The sequence below is a fragment of the Meleagris gallopavo genome, chromosome 19, assembly GCF_905368555.1.
Source record: "Meleagris gallopavo chromosome 19, MGAL_WU_HG_1.1, whole genome shotgun sequence".
Lineage (NCBI taxonomy): Eukaryota > Metazoa > Chordata > Aves > Galliformes > Phasianidae > Meleagris > Meleagris gallopavo.
In genome coordinates, this window is record NC_139422.1 from 6,680,862 (window position 1) to 6,697,176 (window position 16,315).

The 16,315-nt window shown below is 41.1% G+C and overlaps 3 protein-coding genes across 12 annotated transcripts in view; 1 reads left to right on the forward strand and 2 right to left on the reverse strand.

Annotated features, from left to right (window-relative positions):
• The window catches only part of SURF4 (surfeit 4), a 12,437-nt gene extending 12,220 nt beyond the window's left edge, over positions 1-217 (reverse strand). Inside the window, exon 1 of the mRNA XM_003211296.5 lies at positions 20-217. Coding sequence (XP_003211344.1) covers positions 20-67 — 48 coding nt within the window. The 5' untranslated portion in view covers positions 68-217. The remainder of the gene's footprint in view (positions 1-19) is intronic.
• Positions 1-12,033, forward strand: part of STKLD1 (serine/threonine kinase like domain containing 1) — a 12,688-nt gene extending 655 nt beyond the window's left edge. Inside the window, exons 1-19 of one of the 9 annotated variants that reach the window (XM_085239322.1) lie at positions 353-969; positions 1,047-1,142; positions 1,596-1,640; positions 1,951-2,025; positions 2,664-2,768; positions 3,208-3,278; positions 3,475-3,590; positions 4,100-4,212; positions 4,313-4,470; positions 4,959-5,089; positions 5,724-5,807; positions 6,766-6,882; positions 7,359-7,559; positions 8,194-8,322; positions 8,680-8,808; positions 9,676-9,804; positions 10,295-10,432; positions 10,758-10,837; positions 11,729-12,033. In XM_085239322.1, coding sequence (XP_085095448.1) covers positions 955-969; positions 1,047-1,142; positions 1,596-1,640; positions 1,951-2,025; positions 2,664-2,768; positions 3,208-3,278; positions 3,475-3,590; positions 4,100-4,212; positions 4,313-4,470; positions 4,959-5,089; positions 5,724-5,807; positions 6,766-6,882; positions 7,359-7,559; positions 8,194-8,322; positions 8,680-8,808; positions 9,676-9,804; positions 10,295-10,432; positions 10,758-10,837; positions 11,729-11,776 — 1,980 coding nt within the window. In that variant the 5' untranslated portion in view covers positions 353-954 and the 3' untranslated portion in view covers positions 11,777-12,033. Of the gene's footprint in view, positions 1-352; positions 970-1,046; positions 1,249-1,595; positions 1,641-1,950; positions 2,026-2,663; positions 2,769-3,207; positions 3,279-3,474; positions 3,591-4,099; positions 4,213-4,312; positions 4,471-4,958; positions 5,090-5,723; positions 5,808-6,765; positions 6,883-7,358; positions 7,560-8,193; positions 8,323-8,679; positions 8,809-9,675; positions 9,805-10,294; positions 10,433-10,757; positions 10,838-11,728 lie in introns of those variants that run through there. The other 8 variants (XM_085239325.1, XM_010720963.4, XM_031556222.2 and 5 more) reach the window with 8 other exon arrangements.
• REXO4 (RNA exonuclease 4) lies at positions 11,634-16,301 on the reverse strand. Of its 2 annotated transcripts, XM_085239331.1 has the most exons (9): positions 16,022-16,301; positions 15,331-15,782; positions 14,893-15,048; positions 14,524-14,717; positions 14,279-14,367; positions 13,940-14,014; positions 13,193-13,267; positions 12,747-12,910; positions 11,634-12,437 (listed from the first exon to the last, which is right to left on the reverse strand). In XM_085239331.1, exons 1-8 carry the CDS (start codon positions 16,199-16,201, stop codon positions 12,764-12,766), a joined length of 1,368 nt encoding a protein of 455 aa, XP_085095457.1. In that variant the 5' UTR covers positions 16,202-16,301; the 3' UTR covers positions 11,634-12,437; positions 12,747-12,763. The 2 variants fall into 2 exon arrangements, with proteins under 2 accessions (XP_085095457.1, XP_085095458.1); XM_085239332.1 differs by lacking the exon at positions 12,747-12,910 and having other exon boundaries at positions 16,022-16,297.
• Between the last annotated feature and the right edge of the window lie 14 nt (positions 16,302-16,315).

The window sequence follows — 16,315 nt, forward strand, 5'->3', positions numbered from 1 at the left end:
GGGCCCAGCGCTCACCCACCTGATCCGCGAAGTCCTCGGCGGTGCTCATGATATCGTTCTGACCCATCGCAGCGGAGAAAGGAGCGCTGCTGCTATCGCGCGCCTCGGGCCCGGCCTCGCGCTGAGGGGCTGCGGCCGCAGGGAAGGAAGAAGGAAGGAAAGGAGAGGAGGGGGAGCGCCGGGCCGCGCCGCACCGCCGCTACTGCTGCCACGTAGGCCAGGCCTTAAAGGCGCCGCGCGGGCGGCAGCGCCAACACACGCGGGGCGGGCGGGGCCCGGCGGGAGGGGAGGCACCGTCTCTGCCGCTCTGCGCTTAAAGGGCTCGCGGCGGCCGCTGAGGGGATGGGGGTGTGTGTGTGCGTCGGGGAGCTTGCAGTGCTGGGGGCGGGCGGATCGGTCTTCCTCTTTCCCTCAGCTTTGTAGAGCTGCGTTAAAGCCGTGCTTTGTTTTTTCAGCCTAAAAGCGTGGCTCGGGACGCAGGGCGGGATGCCCGCTGCTCCTTATCTCCTCACGGAGCTGCCCGTGATTTGCTTCTCGCAGGTTGTGCCTCAGCGGCGATAGCACTGCGGGCAGCGACGGGGAACAGCGCGGCTGAACCGCTCGGCTGAGTCCCTCCGCGCGGGGCTGCGCTGCCATCTGCGGCTTTCCTGCCTCAATTGGTTGCGGCTTTCTTTTTTTTTTTTTTTTTTTTCCTCGAAGTGGGGTCGGGAGGGAGTTCTTCCTGTTTTAACTGGAAACCCTCATCCCGGGAAAACATTTCTTTAAAAAACAAATAAATAAATAAAAGAAACGGCTGAGATACTGCGCCCAGCCCACGCTGAGAGGGGGGCCAACCGCCATCGCTTCAGTTTGGGCGGGAGCGGCGGCGCGGGAATCGTCCCACAGCACAGCCCGTCCCGCAGCCCAGCCCCACCTCTGTCTTCGCCTCAAGCTCCAGGCCGGGCTCGGCTCGCAATGGAGAAATACGAGGTGATGCCCCCGGTGCCCGGCGGGGTCCGTGTGTCTGTAGGCTGGCTGATTGCTGGCGCTCTGTCTGTGCCCCGCAGGTCCTGGAGCGGCTGCAGCCCGGGGCGTTGGGCACCGTGCTGGTAGCGGGACTGAAAGCGGAAAGAAGCGTGAAGGAGAGATTTGTAATTAAGCAGGTGAGAGGGCGGTTGCTAGGAAAACAAGACGCCGTCTGTGTGTTGCTCATCTCTGTGGCCCCTTCAGATAGCAACAGGTGAATGTGGTGGGCAGCTTGGCTGTTTGGTAAGCTTCTACCTCACACAGTGCTGTGCTTCTGGGAATGACCAGAATATTGAGAAAGCTTATCAAAATACAGACATAGAACTGCAGAAAGTAGGTCTATCCAGTGTGTTTTGTGCTGCTGCTTTGACAGTGCAGGAGGGCTGGCCCGCTGTCACACTCACTTGTAGCGGTCTTTCTGTCCATATCCCAAAAACAAGACCATTCCAATCATAAGAGATTCAAATTATCATTTTAAGCTTATGCCAATTCCTACTCAATTGTCAGTTCTAATCTCAGCAAGATCGTACTTCCTTGAAGTTTCATTTTCACTATATTACAACCTCAACTTTGTCTTCTGTTTGGTACAGGTTGAATGCATTGATGAAAATCAAGCAAATGAGGCCTTGAAGGAGGTATCTGCAATTCTTCTTCACTAGCTTCACATGCAAAGACCAAGCTCTTTAGCAGAACCATGTTTTGTCTGAGCATTAAGTATGTGAATAAGGGGCAGGACAATCTCAGGTGTTCTCCCTGCCCTCTGCTTGAGTTCAAGCCAGAATTTTTTATTAAATGTTCCTATATTTGAATGTGTAGATTCACAGTTACAAACAAAACTATAGGGTGCTAAGCTGAATTCCTGTTACCTTTTCCAACTGCAGCAAATAGGTTAAAGCAAGTGGAGTATATAGATTTTTTTCATCAGTATTTTTTTATTCTATGCAGGCAATGGGTTTGCTAAAACTTCATCATTCAAACATCTGTGTTTACAAGGAATTGTTTGTGACTTGGGATAATGAGGTGAGAATTAACTAGGATTAGTTGTTGTTAATGTTGTAGGCATGTAGGTATGTTTGGGATCACTGGTGTAAGATAAAGTGTTGTTTAGTATGAAATTAACCTGTTTTTTTAATTTCTGAATTTTCATGGTGAAAATTATGAAGCTGTATGGATTGGTGTCCATCATGTGGCAGTACTGCATGCTGGCTCTGATTTTGAAGTCGCTGCTGCTACTGTCCTGTTTTCTAATGCATACTTGATTTTGAGCTGCTTTTGTCCCATCTTCAGCAAACCTGTGTTAGAGAAAAAAAGCAAAACAAGAAAATTTCCACTTCTGTAGAAAGGCAAAAATCCTGAGGTTTTATGCACAAACAAATAGCACTCAGATGAAATTCATGTTGGCTTTTATGGATGTATTTTTGACTTGACTTGTCCCATGTGGTTTCATATAAGAAACACTTGATAAATTTTGAACAACAGATGCTCTGTTTTTAATATAAATACTGTCTGCTTTGTGAGAAATTAAACATCTTGGGACGCTTTGGTATTGGTGAACATCACATCTACCATTTTGGCCAAGTCCTTGGTTTTATCTTTCTTACTGGATATGTCATTATCTGCAAGCAATTAGTCAATTTTGGTGTGATGTTTTATTACAGATATCATCTCTGTTCCTCTGTCTGGTAATGCAGCACTCAGGCCAAGTAGATCTTTCATCTTTGATCAAGACAAAAAGGCAGAAGCCAGAGAAAATAGCAGACATGGTAAAATGTACCGAAGAGACACCGAGCTGAACTGACTGAATCTCACTGCATTTATATTTCTTCCTCTGTCTTTCTAAAAGTCATCCCTAAGACCTTCAAAGCACAGTGTTTTGCTGGAGGGTACTTTTAGAAGCTATCTTTGTCCTTAATCACAGCATTTCTTAATCACAGGCATTTCTGTAACACTAACTCTTTGTGTAGCTTGTTCTCAAGCAATTACATCTTTCCCCATTTTACGTTTTTATCCATGAAAAATACAGATAATTGTTATTGCTGAACATACAGTTGTGTGATGAGCACGTTTATCTACCTGGAGAAAATGGTACTTTCTTATTGGTTGGACCTTACTTCAAACAATGGTATTCTCTTGTTGAATGTCTAATTTCTCTGTTATGTTATTCTGTCTATGTTATGCTTTCATGTATATACCTATCAACAGGTGGTGCTGAAATTTCTGGGACAGATGGTGGATGCTTTGTTTTATATACACAAGCAAAATATTTTCCACAGGTGAGCAGAAATCCCGTTCTCTTTGTTTGATGGGTCATACATTGTTCTTCATTCACTGTTCTGAGACTGTTGGCTCAGTACAGCTGCTCAATTATAAGTGAATTTTACTTTCTAATGTGCAAAGATGCTGGAAATGTGTAGTTATATATCATTAGAACCTGATTTCACATGCTGATGGAAAATATTTGTGTTGCAGAAATCTCAAGCCATCAAACATACTTGTGACTGGCGAAGCATCCTTCAAGCTTTGTGACTTCAGTACAGAAACACTTATGACCGATGAATGGAAATGGAAAATAAGAGTAGAAGAAAGTAGATATGTCTTTTTGCTTTGCATTGCTTTGACAATACTTTTAAAAGATTCAGTTGTGGTAGATGTTTTTAATCTTTGGAGAAAAACAAGCCACGAAGTTATCTAGCTTTCCCCTCCTCCACATTATACTACTGTTCTTCATAAATATGAATAGAATATTCATGGTCAGTTGCCTGCAGCATTAACTGTGTTCACAATTGAAAACTGTCTGTAAATCTCAAAGCTCCTCTGCAACAAATACAGTTGGAATCCTTTTTTAGCATGCTATATATGCAGCAACATCTTGAAAAATCATTTATTAGTTGTAGTGTCTCTCTCATTCTGTTGCAGCAAATCAAAAGTAAAAATAAATAAATAAATAAATAAAAGCAACAACACACAACTCTCTGCTACATGTCTCTATAACTTGTAGACATACAACTATTGCCTGCAGTTCATGCCTGCACAAGCAGCACTGTGCACATAGCACAGTGTCAACAATGTTACCTTGGGATTCTTATTTCAACAGATTGCAAATGTTGGATGGCTCCTGAAGCATTCAGTTTTTCTTTCAGTGATAAGTCTGACATCTGGTCTCTAGGATGCATCCTCCTTGACATGATGACCTGCTTTGTTTTGAATGTATGTAATAATGTTTCGTTATAGATTTAAAATATGAGCCCACTGCAGAGCATCTGTAACTGAGTGTGGGAGGGCTCTACTGTTACTGTACTATTTGCAGGCAGAAGAAATCACTTTGTTACTGCAGGATATAAGACGAGATTCCAGCCATCTTGAAAGAGTTCTGCCCCTAATGCAAAATGGAGATAGTTCTTTGCCTTTATTCCCAATTTTATCCATGATGCTACAGATCCAGCCCAGCATGAGACCCACATCAAAGTGAGTTCTTGATGCTTTCCCTTTGTGTCCTAAACCCCACCTACCTTCACCAAGACAGTTTGAAAGGATTTGAATCAAAGTTATTAAAAAAAAAAAAAAAAGAGAGAGAGAGACTTGGTGTTCCGCTTTTAGAAATGGGCATCCTGATTGTTGTCCTTGTTTTGGAGATTTGCATGGTAAAATCATACTGCAGGCAACACATTGCATTTTGAGAATGTATACATTTCAATATACAGTGGAATATTTTGGTATTGTATCCGTTCAAAATAGCCATTAAGTTAAAGCCCAAGTCTGGCTTGCTTACGGTTAGCTTTTTCATCAGCAGCTTCTAAGTAAATTCTGTAAGTTCTGTAAAATATGTATATATATCTATTCTTCAAACAGTATTATTTAACTTTTATGCCAAAATGAAATGAAGCCTGTAGATCTTTCTCTGTAACTTACCAGATCTAATATATTGGTACTACTTTTGTCTCCCCTAACTCTAGGGATCTGATTGATGTGCCGTTTATTGGGGAATGCCTGATTGTTGCTGGTTCATCTTTAATAAAACACAGGAATTCTTTGCCTTCCTGTGTAATAGATATGTTCCTTAGGGGAGGAATCGGAAGTATTCTAGGTAATAAGGAAAATAAGACAAATTTAATATAATAGCTTTTTTTTTTTTATGTAGGAAAGAAACCAATATCTTTTCCAGTCAGCATGTATTCTACTTGAGAATGAATGATTTCATTTTATTTCAATTGAAACGGCATGTTCTTTAGTGGAAAAATCACTGTACAGCCTTGTCTGCAACCTGCTCAGTTTAGCAGCTGTTTGTACTGTGCATGTCAAATGGGGCCAGAAATAATTTCTCAGAAAACTTCAGAACCATGCTTACTTTGCCTATATACTGCCATGTTTGCCCGTTTATACCAACAAAAGATTCGCTCTGCTATTTTTTTTATGAGCAAGGATGAGCTTGTCTTAATGTAAAAGGCTATGTGAGTGACTTAAAGCCCCTAGCCCTGCCTTGATTCAATAATCTAACAGTTCCCCAAAATATGTGTGAAACACAGAGATCACTGAGATGGAAGATAACACGCTGCAATATTTAATGATTGATGTTTTAGGGAAGAAGGGCTTCCCTTTCAACAGTCACAAATTGCATTATTTCCATTTATGTGAATTTGTGTCTTGCACAAAAATAGATGAAGTTTGAGTGATTTTTGTCAGTTTTAAATGATGAGAAGAATTTCCTTTTTTTAACATAGAATTCATGCAGGCTTTCTGGGATGTAGAAGAAGCACAGATTAGAACCATGCAGCACCTCACCCGCTTAGTAGGGGATAAAAAGGGTAAGGTACTGCTGTGTTTATTCATGCTTTTCTTTCTTTACCTTTTGAGATAACCGGAAGAAGAAAAAAATCCCACAGCAATGGTAGTGAATGGTAGTGAAATTGCTCTCTTTCTGATCTTTTGAACGTGCTGTAACAGACCACTCACTGAGGTGATTGCATTGGTACTTGTTTGTAAAAGTACTTGTTGAAAACTAGAGGTATTTTATTGGGTAAGAAAAATGGGCATTGGAAACATAGTGATGTTTAAATTGGGAACTGAGTTGAATGGTCAAATTAACATTAATTGAGGAAGGTAATTCATATAATTAAAAAAAAAAAAAACAAAAAAAACACAGAAGTGTTTAATACCTGTAATTAGTAAGTGTAGGGAAACTGTTAGGTCAGGGCTTGAACTGTTTGAGCACCTGGTGAAGAGCTGTGGTTGCCCATGGAGCACAGGCAAATTGTTTGCGTCTGTCCTCCCCTGATGACCAGAAGGGGTGGACCCAGGGTGCAGCTCCTCTGGGCTCACGTAAAGGCCAGGCACTGAAGGGAGAGCATTGCTTGGATCTGGGCTGCTTTGTGAGGAGGAGTGCTGTGCAGTCAGGGAGCCTGTTCACCACCTGGGTGAGTTTGGTTCTTTCTGTGTGTGTGAATACTGGCCTACCTGCAGATACTTTGCCTGCTTTTGCCAAGAATCTGCCAGAAGCAATTTTGCTTCTTATCAGCAGAACAATAAGGAAAGAACAACTTTTCTTCTTTTCTTAGAATTGTTTTCATCCTCAACACTCTTACTGAAGAAAAGTTTATTATTCTCTTTGGTTCAGTAATGTTTTGAAATATCTCATTGTTCGCAGGGACTCAAATTCATTTGAAACTGAAACACTCATGTTTTGAAGCTTAACCATCTTCTGAGTAATCTAAGCAACTGATTGTCTAACTGAATGTTATCTCAGGTTATTTTTCTTCCCTACAGCTCTACCCTGCCTGCTAGCGTTCACAGAATCGATTGCTTTTGCTATGAAGAGTCATATAGATTCTTTCAAGTTACAAGTAGAGGGTTGCAGATTATTGCTTGAAATTCTTAGTCAAGGTACAGTTATGAGACTTCCAATTAATGCTGGGTAATGCAGCCTATAGTGTTAAATGTAGGAGATGAAGTTTGAAATGGTTTCTGAAATATTCTTAGGGTCTAAATTTAAGGTAATGAAGAATTTATCCAGCTTTAATTCTCATGGACTTTCTTTAGAGTAGACATAAATCAATTCTGAGCTAAAGTGTAAATTTTAAATCCAGGATACTGGTTTTAGGTTGCTAAATCTGTTTCTTATTATGAGTAAGAGATTTTCAGTGCTTTGCTATTTGAATTTCAAAGCATAAAAGCACACACATCTTGCCTTCTCAGACTGTTCCTTCTGCCTTTTTCTTGGCAATGTACTGCTGTAATAACTGACTACTTCACAGGACTGAGAGTAATAAGAGTTATATTTCAAGAAAAAGAAAAGAATTTTAAATAACTTTAGGATTTGTTACGTGAAGAAATGCTGTTAGTTGAATGCTCTATTTAAGGAGAGAGCAGGAGGTTCAAACTTCATTCAAAGCCACTGAAATCCGTGTTATTCGAATGCCTGACAGCTCTAGAACAGGATGTGGTGGTGATTCTGGATGAGAATGTGACCAACTCTCTGTTAGAGACGGTGAGAAGGCACTCTGAAGGTGAAGAATTTCTTTCATTGATCTGCCCATTACTGATGATGATGTCAGCTGATGGTTGGTCCCTCTGTTGTTGATTTGTTTTTTTTTTTTTGGGGGGGGGGGGGAGAAGGAGGGGGTATATTCTTATTTTCCCACTTTTTTATGTAGTCAGATAAATGCAAAACTGATGAGATGTTTGTAGGCACATTGCAGTATCTGTTCAACATTCATCAGGACATTCATTCAGAAGAGTGTTTTGTTAGTAGACCAGGGATTTAGCAGAAGTGGGATAACCTACATAGGTTAACTTGTACAAAATGTCATGAAGGATCTACATCTATACAACTAAAGTTACTGAGTAATACCAAACTTCATATGTTGTGTCCAAACTCTGATTAGGTGATTTCCATTGAAGTTGCAAACACTTATGAGTGGAGGAATTCCTCCCCTCTCAGTTCTTTTTCTGTTCTGTCAATTGCAGATCTGTAAGGAAAATTGATTGGCTAAAATCTGTTTGAAAGAGTCACTTAAACTAAAGACTTTGCTTAAGTACATGACACTAAAGAATCCAATCTGTTTTCTTTTTTCTTGTGATATGTTTACTGTTTTTGTTATCACTGCTTAAATATGTTAGAGTTATCTGTTGTGAGGACAGTGAGCAGGATAAAGATGCTAGATTTCATAGTACTTCTTTTTGTGTGCCCTCTAGAGGTTGCTGCAGAAAATCTAAGGAAAGCTGGATTAATTGCAGATCTTCTGTCAATTTTACAAAACTTTACTCATAATGAGCAAATCTGCCACTCAAGCTGTGCAGTTCTCTGGAGCTTGGCTGTGAGTGGTAAGTGGAAGATATGCACACTAAAATATGAAATGCCCACCCTGTGGACTGTTTTCAATCCAAAATTGTTATTTTTGAAGGATTCCTGTTATGGTGTCCAAATATAATTTAAATGGCAGAGGAAACTGGTTCCTAGAGAAGTTCAGCTTTCTGCAATAGCCTGTATTATTTAGTAGTGCTGTAAAATTTGATTTGCACATTTTGAATTTGTTCCCTTTTGGTGCTAAAATAATGTGTTATTCCAGTGCCATCACCCATTAACGTTTTACTGATGTAATTTCACACATACTGTGCTCGTGACAGTATTACTTTGATTAAATAACTCAATGCTTTTCTTTTTTTGTTATGGTAATTTAGAGAACAACGTAGACCAAGTAATGCTGCAAAGTGCTGTCCCCATTATCATTGCGGTCATTCAAGAGCACCTCCAGAATGGAGCAGTTCTGAAGTCAGCTTGCTCGGCTTTGTGGGCACTGTCACTGCAAGGTTTGTTCTCCCAAGGTATTTTCATTGTCCCCTCTGCATGAGAAAGGCCAAATACTTCTGTCAGTTGGTTCTTGAAATACAGACTGCTTGTCCTCGGCATGCTCTGCAGGTGGCAGCAGAGTCAGAAACTTAGCCTCTTAATAAACCCCCTTGTGCTCACTTCCGTAATGAAGCTGTTTTGGAAGAGCCGTGGCAATTATGTAACTAGATACTGTTGATGCATGGCTACGGCAAGGATCCACAGCTACAACAGTTTATGTTGTGCAGAGCATCCTGCCTGGCCTCTCTCCTGAGATCAAGAATCCCACTTGTGTTACTCTGGTATGTGCTAGTATCATGGTGTCTGTGTATACATACAGGTTTTGTTTAGGGCTGTTTGCTTTGTAATTTCGCAATGTTTCAGATGGAAAAAGTAAAACATATCTCTTTCATCTCCATGCACACGAATGTATCTCTGCAATACTATGCTGTTTCTCCCACATGCAAGAATATTGCTGTATGTTTACATACTGCCCTGTGTTCCTACCATTATTTCCCCCAAGAAGAGATGAAAAAGGACCCACTGAGCAGTGCACTCTTCTCCTTTCTAGTGCCTACCAGTAGAATATGTTGAGTGTTTGGGACTCTGCATTCCTTTTAGCTTGGAGAGTGCAAGGAAATCCTGACATAAAAGATGTATTGAGTTTTTTTTCCTAGGCTTCTAGAGGAACTTGCAGTAAGACTTTATTAGGCCTGTATTACTGTTATATGGACTTTCACACCCTTTCTTTCTTTTGATGCCTAGTTAGATGTCCTTTCAAAAACAGCAGACAGAAATTGAGATGAGTATTTAAAACATTAGTGTTCTATTTTATTTTTTTTTTAAAGGTTTTTTAACTGAAAGTGACTATGAGCCCACAACAGCGCTTCTGATGGATGCACTTAGGATGAACCTGGAAAAACCAATGCTGGTGAATAATACCTGCCTGGCATTAGCAAGCCTTCTAAGGCTATCTGGTAACACTGAACAATTAGTTTTTGTTAAATGCAAATCACCTCAGATGTAGACATTTCTGTGCAGTTCAAGAGCTCATAGTGGAATTGAGATTGTCATCTTCTCTGCTTTGTTAATCATTTCTTTCTTGCAGAACAGGGAAGGACAGTAAAACGAAGTGCAATTTTTTTCTTCTTGTGGATGTGGCATGCATGTCTGAGAAGCAGATCAGCACAGACTCATTGAGTTCTCACTTTATTTACACTATAAATGGGTAGAGCTCAGAGAAACAATAAATACGAAAATATTACCTCTGCTATGCAACATCATGCTGCATATATGGTTCTTTACTTGTCCAAATAATCTTCAGAATAGCTTGCAGGAAGTCTGATAAAAATGGACATGGCTTCCTGGAGAAATGTTACATGTGTGCTGTCAGAGGCAAGGGACCAGAAAGCAAACAGCACAGTCTGCAGCTCCCGGTTAGTCCAGCAACATTTGTTTCCCTTTCAGAAATAGCAGCTTTCAGATTTATAACAGATTCAAAAGGCAATGGAATAAACCTGATCAAGGATGCCTACCACTTCTACTGTGATGATCCACAAGTGGTGGAAAGTATCTGCGTGCTGATTAATGAGATGGTTCAATATGGTAAGACTGTGGTGTTATTTGTCCAATCTCTTCCCCCTCCCCAAAAAGAACAAACAGTGAAGAAGCAGTAGCTACTCAGGTAAATTAAATTTGCTCTCTGGGAAGACTTGCTATATATCTGATGAGGGAGGATGAATTGGAATTGTGACTTCATCCCATTCTTTGTCACTGAATAATTACAAATGCCCTTGTAAATGTACAAATGTTCTAACTTCACTTTGCATTCTATTTATGTCAACCTATTTCCTTTCTGCTCCCCTTTAGTCCCTGCTAAAACCACTGGCAATTATACTAGTAACCATAAATTACTCTTTTTATGTTCTAGATGACATAATGCTGGAAATGGTGTCACAGCAAATGGAAGAGCTGCTGTCTGAAATCAAAAGCCGGTTTCCATCTAGCATGGTACGTAGAAGTCACTGACAATAAAGGGTGCTTGCTTAATGTCACACTTTGTCATTCCAAATGCTGGAATTACGTACTGCAGAACTTCACAGAAGAACTGTTTGTATATGTGTGAACAGTGAGGTTGTACAAATACACTTCTGATAGTTCGCCTGAAGGGTTAAGTTAGATTCCAACACAGTCATATTAGGGAAAAACAAACTGTTGAAACACCAGAAACGGCTAACAGATTAAAAAAAAAAGTTATTCAGGCTATTTAATGCGTTATTCTAAAATTTCCTTTACAATGGCTTGCTGTCACGTAGCCATCAATTAGAGAATTAGAAGCTGTCTTTTTTCCAGCAAGACAATGTAACTGGTTACTCTTATAACACTGTTTGTGGGGTTTTTTTGTTACGCATTTAATCTGCTTACATAAATTGTCTCAGACAGAAGCAAACAAACTTCTCCACTGTCTCCTGCAGGCACTGCCTGAAGCATATTAATGAAAGCTGAAGCTATAAGTTAATGTGTTAAAAAAAAAAAAAAAAAAAAAATCAACAACCAAAATGAGAAGAAAGCAGCTCCTTCTGTTGTAAATGCAATTTGTTGTTCCCTATGTTCCGTGATGATAGAGAAGACGAGTCTCTAACCTAGCAGTACACTTTGTAGCATGCATCCAAAACCTGTACCTTGCTACCTTCCACTGTTTAGATTATGTAAAGCACAGCATTAGTATGCACTTTGATAATTACTACTGCTTTAGATTTTGCAGAATCAAACCCCAAATGTTTAAAACACATTTGTTTTAAAGGCCTACTTTAAACACAGTTCTTTATTAATAAAGAAGTATAAAAATAATGGAAACAACAAAGTACTCTTGTATTTATCAGTTCTCATATTTCTCTCCAGGAGATTATGACCCTTGTGGATACAGCTCTTCTGAAACTGCAGGAGTAAAGTAAAAGCTTTCTGTATAAGAACAAGACGTGTAGACTTCTGGCTCAGATATAAAAGCCTGGATCACCCTGGAGTATTTTACAAGATATTTCTCACCAGGAAGATGAATACTGGGCCATTAACAATACTTAAACAATTCTATGTTCTGTTTAGTTACCACAACTGAGAGAGTAATAGCAATACTTAAGAACTTGCCTTACTTTGTAGACTTCAAAAATATCCAAAATAAAGGTTTTAGTCTTGAGAGTAATAGTAAAGCAATATCAGTTCCTTCTTGCATCCATCATAATTTAAAAACTCTCTCTCTTTATTGCTCATTTAGTATTTGTTTCCTTTCCAATTACTGATAAATACTTCACAAATGCAGGCGTTTGCAAGTATTGTTCAATTAGGTGTTTGCCCTACCCAGAAAAGGGGAAACTTCAGCAGTATTCTTGTATTCATGTACTCTGCTGGGTTTTTGTTTGTATTATTTTATCAAATTGCTGCTGTTAGTTCTGAGTAGCCTGGGGTCTGACAGTGAAGCAGCAAATGCAGTTAAAGAACACGGTGTGGAATCATTTAAGTTTCACTGTTTGTCTTTAGATTTGTTCTTAAGAGCAGCTTCCCATTTCTTTTTCTCTAAGGTGTACAGTCTCATAGCTGCTTGTGCATCCTGAATCTAAAAGAAAACAGAACAGGAGGCTTAACAAAACATGGCTTGACATGATTTAAAAACGTTATTGTTAATAAACAGTGAAATCTTTCATTTGAATACATCCTTCAAGTAACGTTTCATAATCTCCTTCTAGATTCAGACCTTGAGTGACTAGAGGAGAAAGGTGAACGTGTAAGTTGCCCACTACAATGCCATGCAATGTTCTCTCTGATTGTGACTTGGAAAATCATTATGAAAAAATAGTCTTGATTACAGGATCTTGGAGATAGCTTCACAATTTGCTTGTTTTTTTTTTTTTTCCAACTGCTTTACCTGTTAGCTTCAATGTTTCAGTGGATAAGAGGATAAAACTGCTGAGAGTAGGTTCTCACTATTGGTGCATTTATTTCTATCCTATTCATCGTAGCACAACAGTGCAGTATGCTGCTTTTAATGTAAGCAACTGGAACTTTGACATCACTTTTCTCCCTGGGGATCTTAAAATAATAAGAATTAAAATAAGAATTGATATTTAAAAATACAGTTGACTAGTGTAAGAGAAGTTTATGAAAGTAAAGTATCCAGGTGGTATGAAGCATGTAGCACTAAGAAGGCTTAGATGGCAATCTTCTTACCTGACTGTATCCAAGCAGAGCCTGCTGAATTTAACTGAGAGGTGAGAATGAAGGCACAAGACTCTGGACTGAACTCTGATCCCAGAACCAACGTGCACCATGTTGTTAATCTACCCTAAAAGGCTACACTGATGAGATACATACCGAGCAGTGCTCTGACGTCTGCACTTGAACATCTAGAAGTCTATCACAGAGCAGCTTCAATGATGGCCGTGAACTCTAGAAATATAAAGATTGAATCATGCTTTCTCACACTGCTTGCATTATGTTTGTGTATATACACAGTTTCACTTGGTTAACTGGCAAGGAGAATTAAGGAATTATGAGGCTTATGCACATCTGTATGCACTGCTTAGAGGATTCCCTATATAGTACCATAACCCTGAGGTTTATGTTTGAGGTGCTTTACTGTGGAAAAACAAACAGTATATAGTTATGAAATATAAAATAAGGTCCTATATCTTCTAGAGTCTAAGCAGAAACTTGAAACCATCTTTTTTAATATCCATATGCAAATGACACTATTAAGAGTATTACATATCCTTACCATAACTGTAACTTACTAGAACTGTATAATCTTATTTTGCTATTCCAAAAAAGCATTATGGAGGTCATGTACGTGCTCAGGAGCAGGAGGACTGTTGAATTTTGTGCAGAGGTATTGCCCGTAATATTTGCAACTAACAAAGTACCATTGCCATACCTCAAACGCTAACCAAGCATTCAGTCAGATCTGTATTTTCAACCAACAAAAAGTAGAGACCCCTGTTTCAGGTTGGAAAGAAGAAATGAGGACAAGTGAGGTGAGCGTAGGAGTGAGCAGGCTAAAAGCTGGGAGTCAGCAGCTCAGGTGTCAGTTAATCAAGGTATTCCTTTCCATCCCTTTCTTACCTTGACTCTCTGTCTGAAAGGTTTGTATTTTTGTGTGTCACGTATTTTCTTCTTAGGATGATCAAGAAATAGGACCTGAAAGAAATCATGAAAATTAATATAGCTGAACGTACAGCTTGCTGCTCTTCAGTATCCAAATCAGTGCTACTGAGATCAGTGTGGAAGCTGAAGAACTTGGTGTGCCATGAACCGGGATACACTTGGTACAGCACAAGAGGACAAGAAACTGAGCTAACAGTTAAAAAAGCAGCAGTTTCTAGGAGTTCAGGTGTGTTATCTGATTGATCCAGGAGGATAAATTCTAAATTCATTCATTTTCAGCATTTGGAGCTTTGTTACCTTTAGGTCATTGTGTAATGCATGCCCGACTAAAATCCTTCCATTCAAGATATCAGCGACCTCCTTCTGAACTGTTTTAAAATCTTCACCTAAAGACACCACGCAATGAAACACTTTGCATTAGACACATAAACATTTAAGCAACCCACAATTAAAGTGTGGCTTTTTTTTTTTTTTTACAAAGACAGCTCTGTCTTTTGGGACTGCGCTTACACAAATCTGTACTGCACAATCAGAGTACAAACCTGTCTTTAGATGCTCAGGTCGGATGCCACTAACAGCTGTTCTGTAATCTGTCACCTCTTCCGTAGGCTTGACGTACTTGTCATAAACGCACTTTCCAAACCGGTTCACGATGGACACACGAGCCACGATGCTGTCTTCGCCGTTGGGTCCCACTCCCACCATCTCACAGTCCATAGCTACAGCTCTTGTAAGGCTGAAAGAAAGGACAACTCAGTGACGCATCTCTCTCTGCGAGGTTCACACAATGATACAAACAGGAAAAGCTCAGCAGTTTGACTGAGAGCAGACTCACACATCAGCCTCAACTTTGTCTGCAGTTATTACAAGGTAATCTTGATGCCTGTGCTTCCTGCTGGAACGCCACTCACCCTCCAGAAGACTTCTCTTTAACCAGCACCTGCTCCACAGACCGTTTGGGTTGCCCTGTTTCAAGTCCCAGTTTCCTTCTAGCAACTTCTGCTGCTTCAGGTCCTATTGCTGCTTCGATATCTTTTGGATCAACATCATCAAACCAGATGTCAGCTCTGTAAGTATAAATTTAATTTCGTTAAATAGTCTTAAAGTGTCTGTGCATCTCTACAGTGTACAAAAAGCAGATTTATTTTTTAGAATCAAGAAATCAGCTCTCTGAAAAGTAGTCTATACTGCAATCTATGCTGATTTATTGCTGTACGTGAGGAGGGGCAGCATGCATCTTCTGTTGCCCAAAATAAAGCCTGGAAGAGCACAGCTATTAGGAGCATACTTCTCTGTACACCTCCTAAAACGAATTTTCATATGCACGTACTGATACTTGATGTACTCACTCTTTGGGCTGCTCTGCTGTATCTTCAGCTTTCCTCTTCTTATGTTTCACATCGCTCTTCTCCTTTTCAATATTGCCGTTTTTCCTTTTTTCTTTGCAGCCTTTCCCATCGCTTTTGGTGCCGTTTAAATTCTTGTTCTTTTCAGCCCTGCTGGGTTTGGGCTCAGCCATAGGAGTGCTGCCATCAGAACTCTTGGCCCTCTTATCTGTATGCTTAGGCTTTGAATTCTTGTCAGTTGCAGCCTTCTTGGGTTTCTCCTTGGCCGAAGGAGGGCTGTGTGCAGCAGGACCCCTGTCCTTTTTATTTGTGGATTTGCGTTTCAACGCGTTTTCATCTCCGGTGCCAGCTGGATCCTGTTGGCTGTTTCCCTCTTTGAGCGGATGCTGCTTCTTGGTGTAAGACTGAGATGAGGGGAGGGGCTCGTTCGAGGTGCTTGCCTTCTGCTTCAGTAGCTAAAAGGGCCAAAAGAGGGGGGGAAACAGAAGAGACAGAGATTATCTCCTTGATCACCTCCCTTCAATTCTCCCCCGCCATCACTGCTGCGAGGACTGAAGCACAGCAGGTCTCTGGCTGGCTGCAAAGCCCCATCCCCGTGGGTCATTATTAGACACAAAGAATCTTTTTAAACGATTTCACCCAGCGTGGAGCTGCGTTAATGAAGAGCACGGCAGCCGGCCCGGCTCGCCCTCACCTCCTGCAGCGCCTTCCAGTTGGAGGAGAACTCCTGCGGGCTGCGGGGCAGCGCCGTCACCGCCGCCGCCTTCAGGCCTTTCTGCGTGGCCGTCCCCTCGTGCTGTCCGGGGCCTCGCCGGGCTCTCCTCCTCCGGCCCTTCCCGGGGGCCGCCGCCGCCTCGGGGTCCGCCTTCGCCATGCGGGACCGCGGCGAGGGGCGGTAATGCGAGCGGAGCGGTGCAGCGCCCGGCGGGGAACGGCGCCCCGCGCTTTGCGTTCCGCTGCGGGGCCGGGGCTGCGCGGCGCCCCCTGG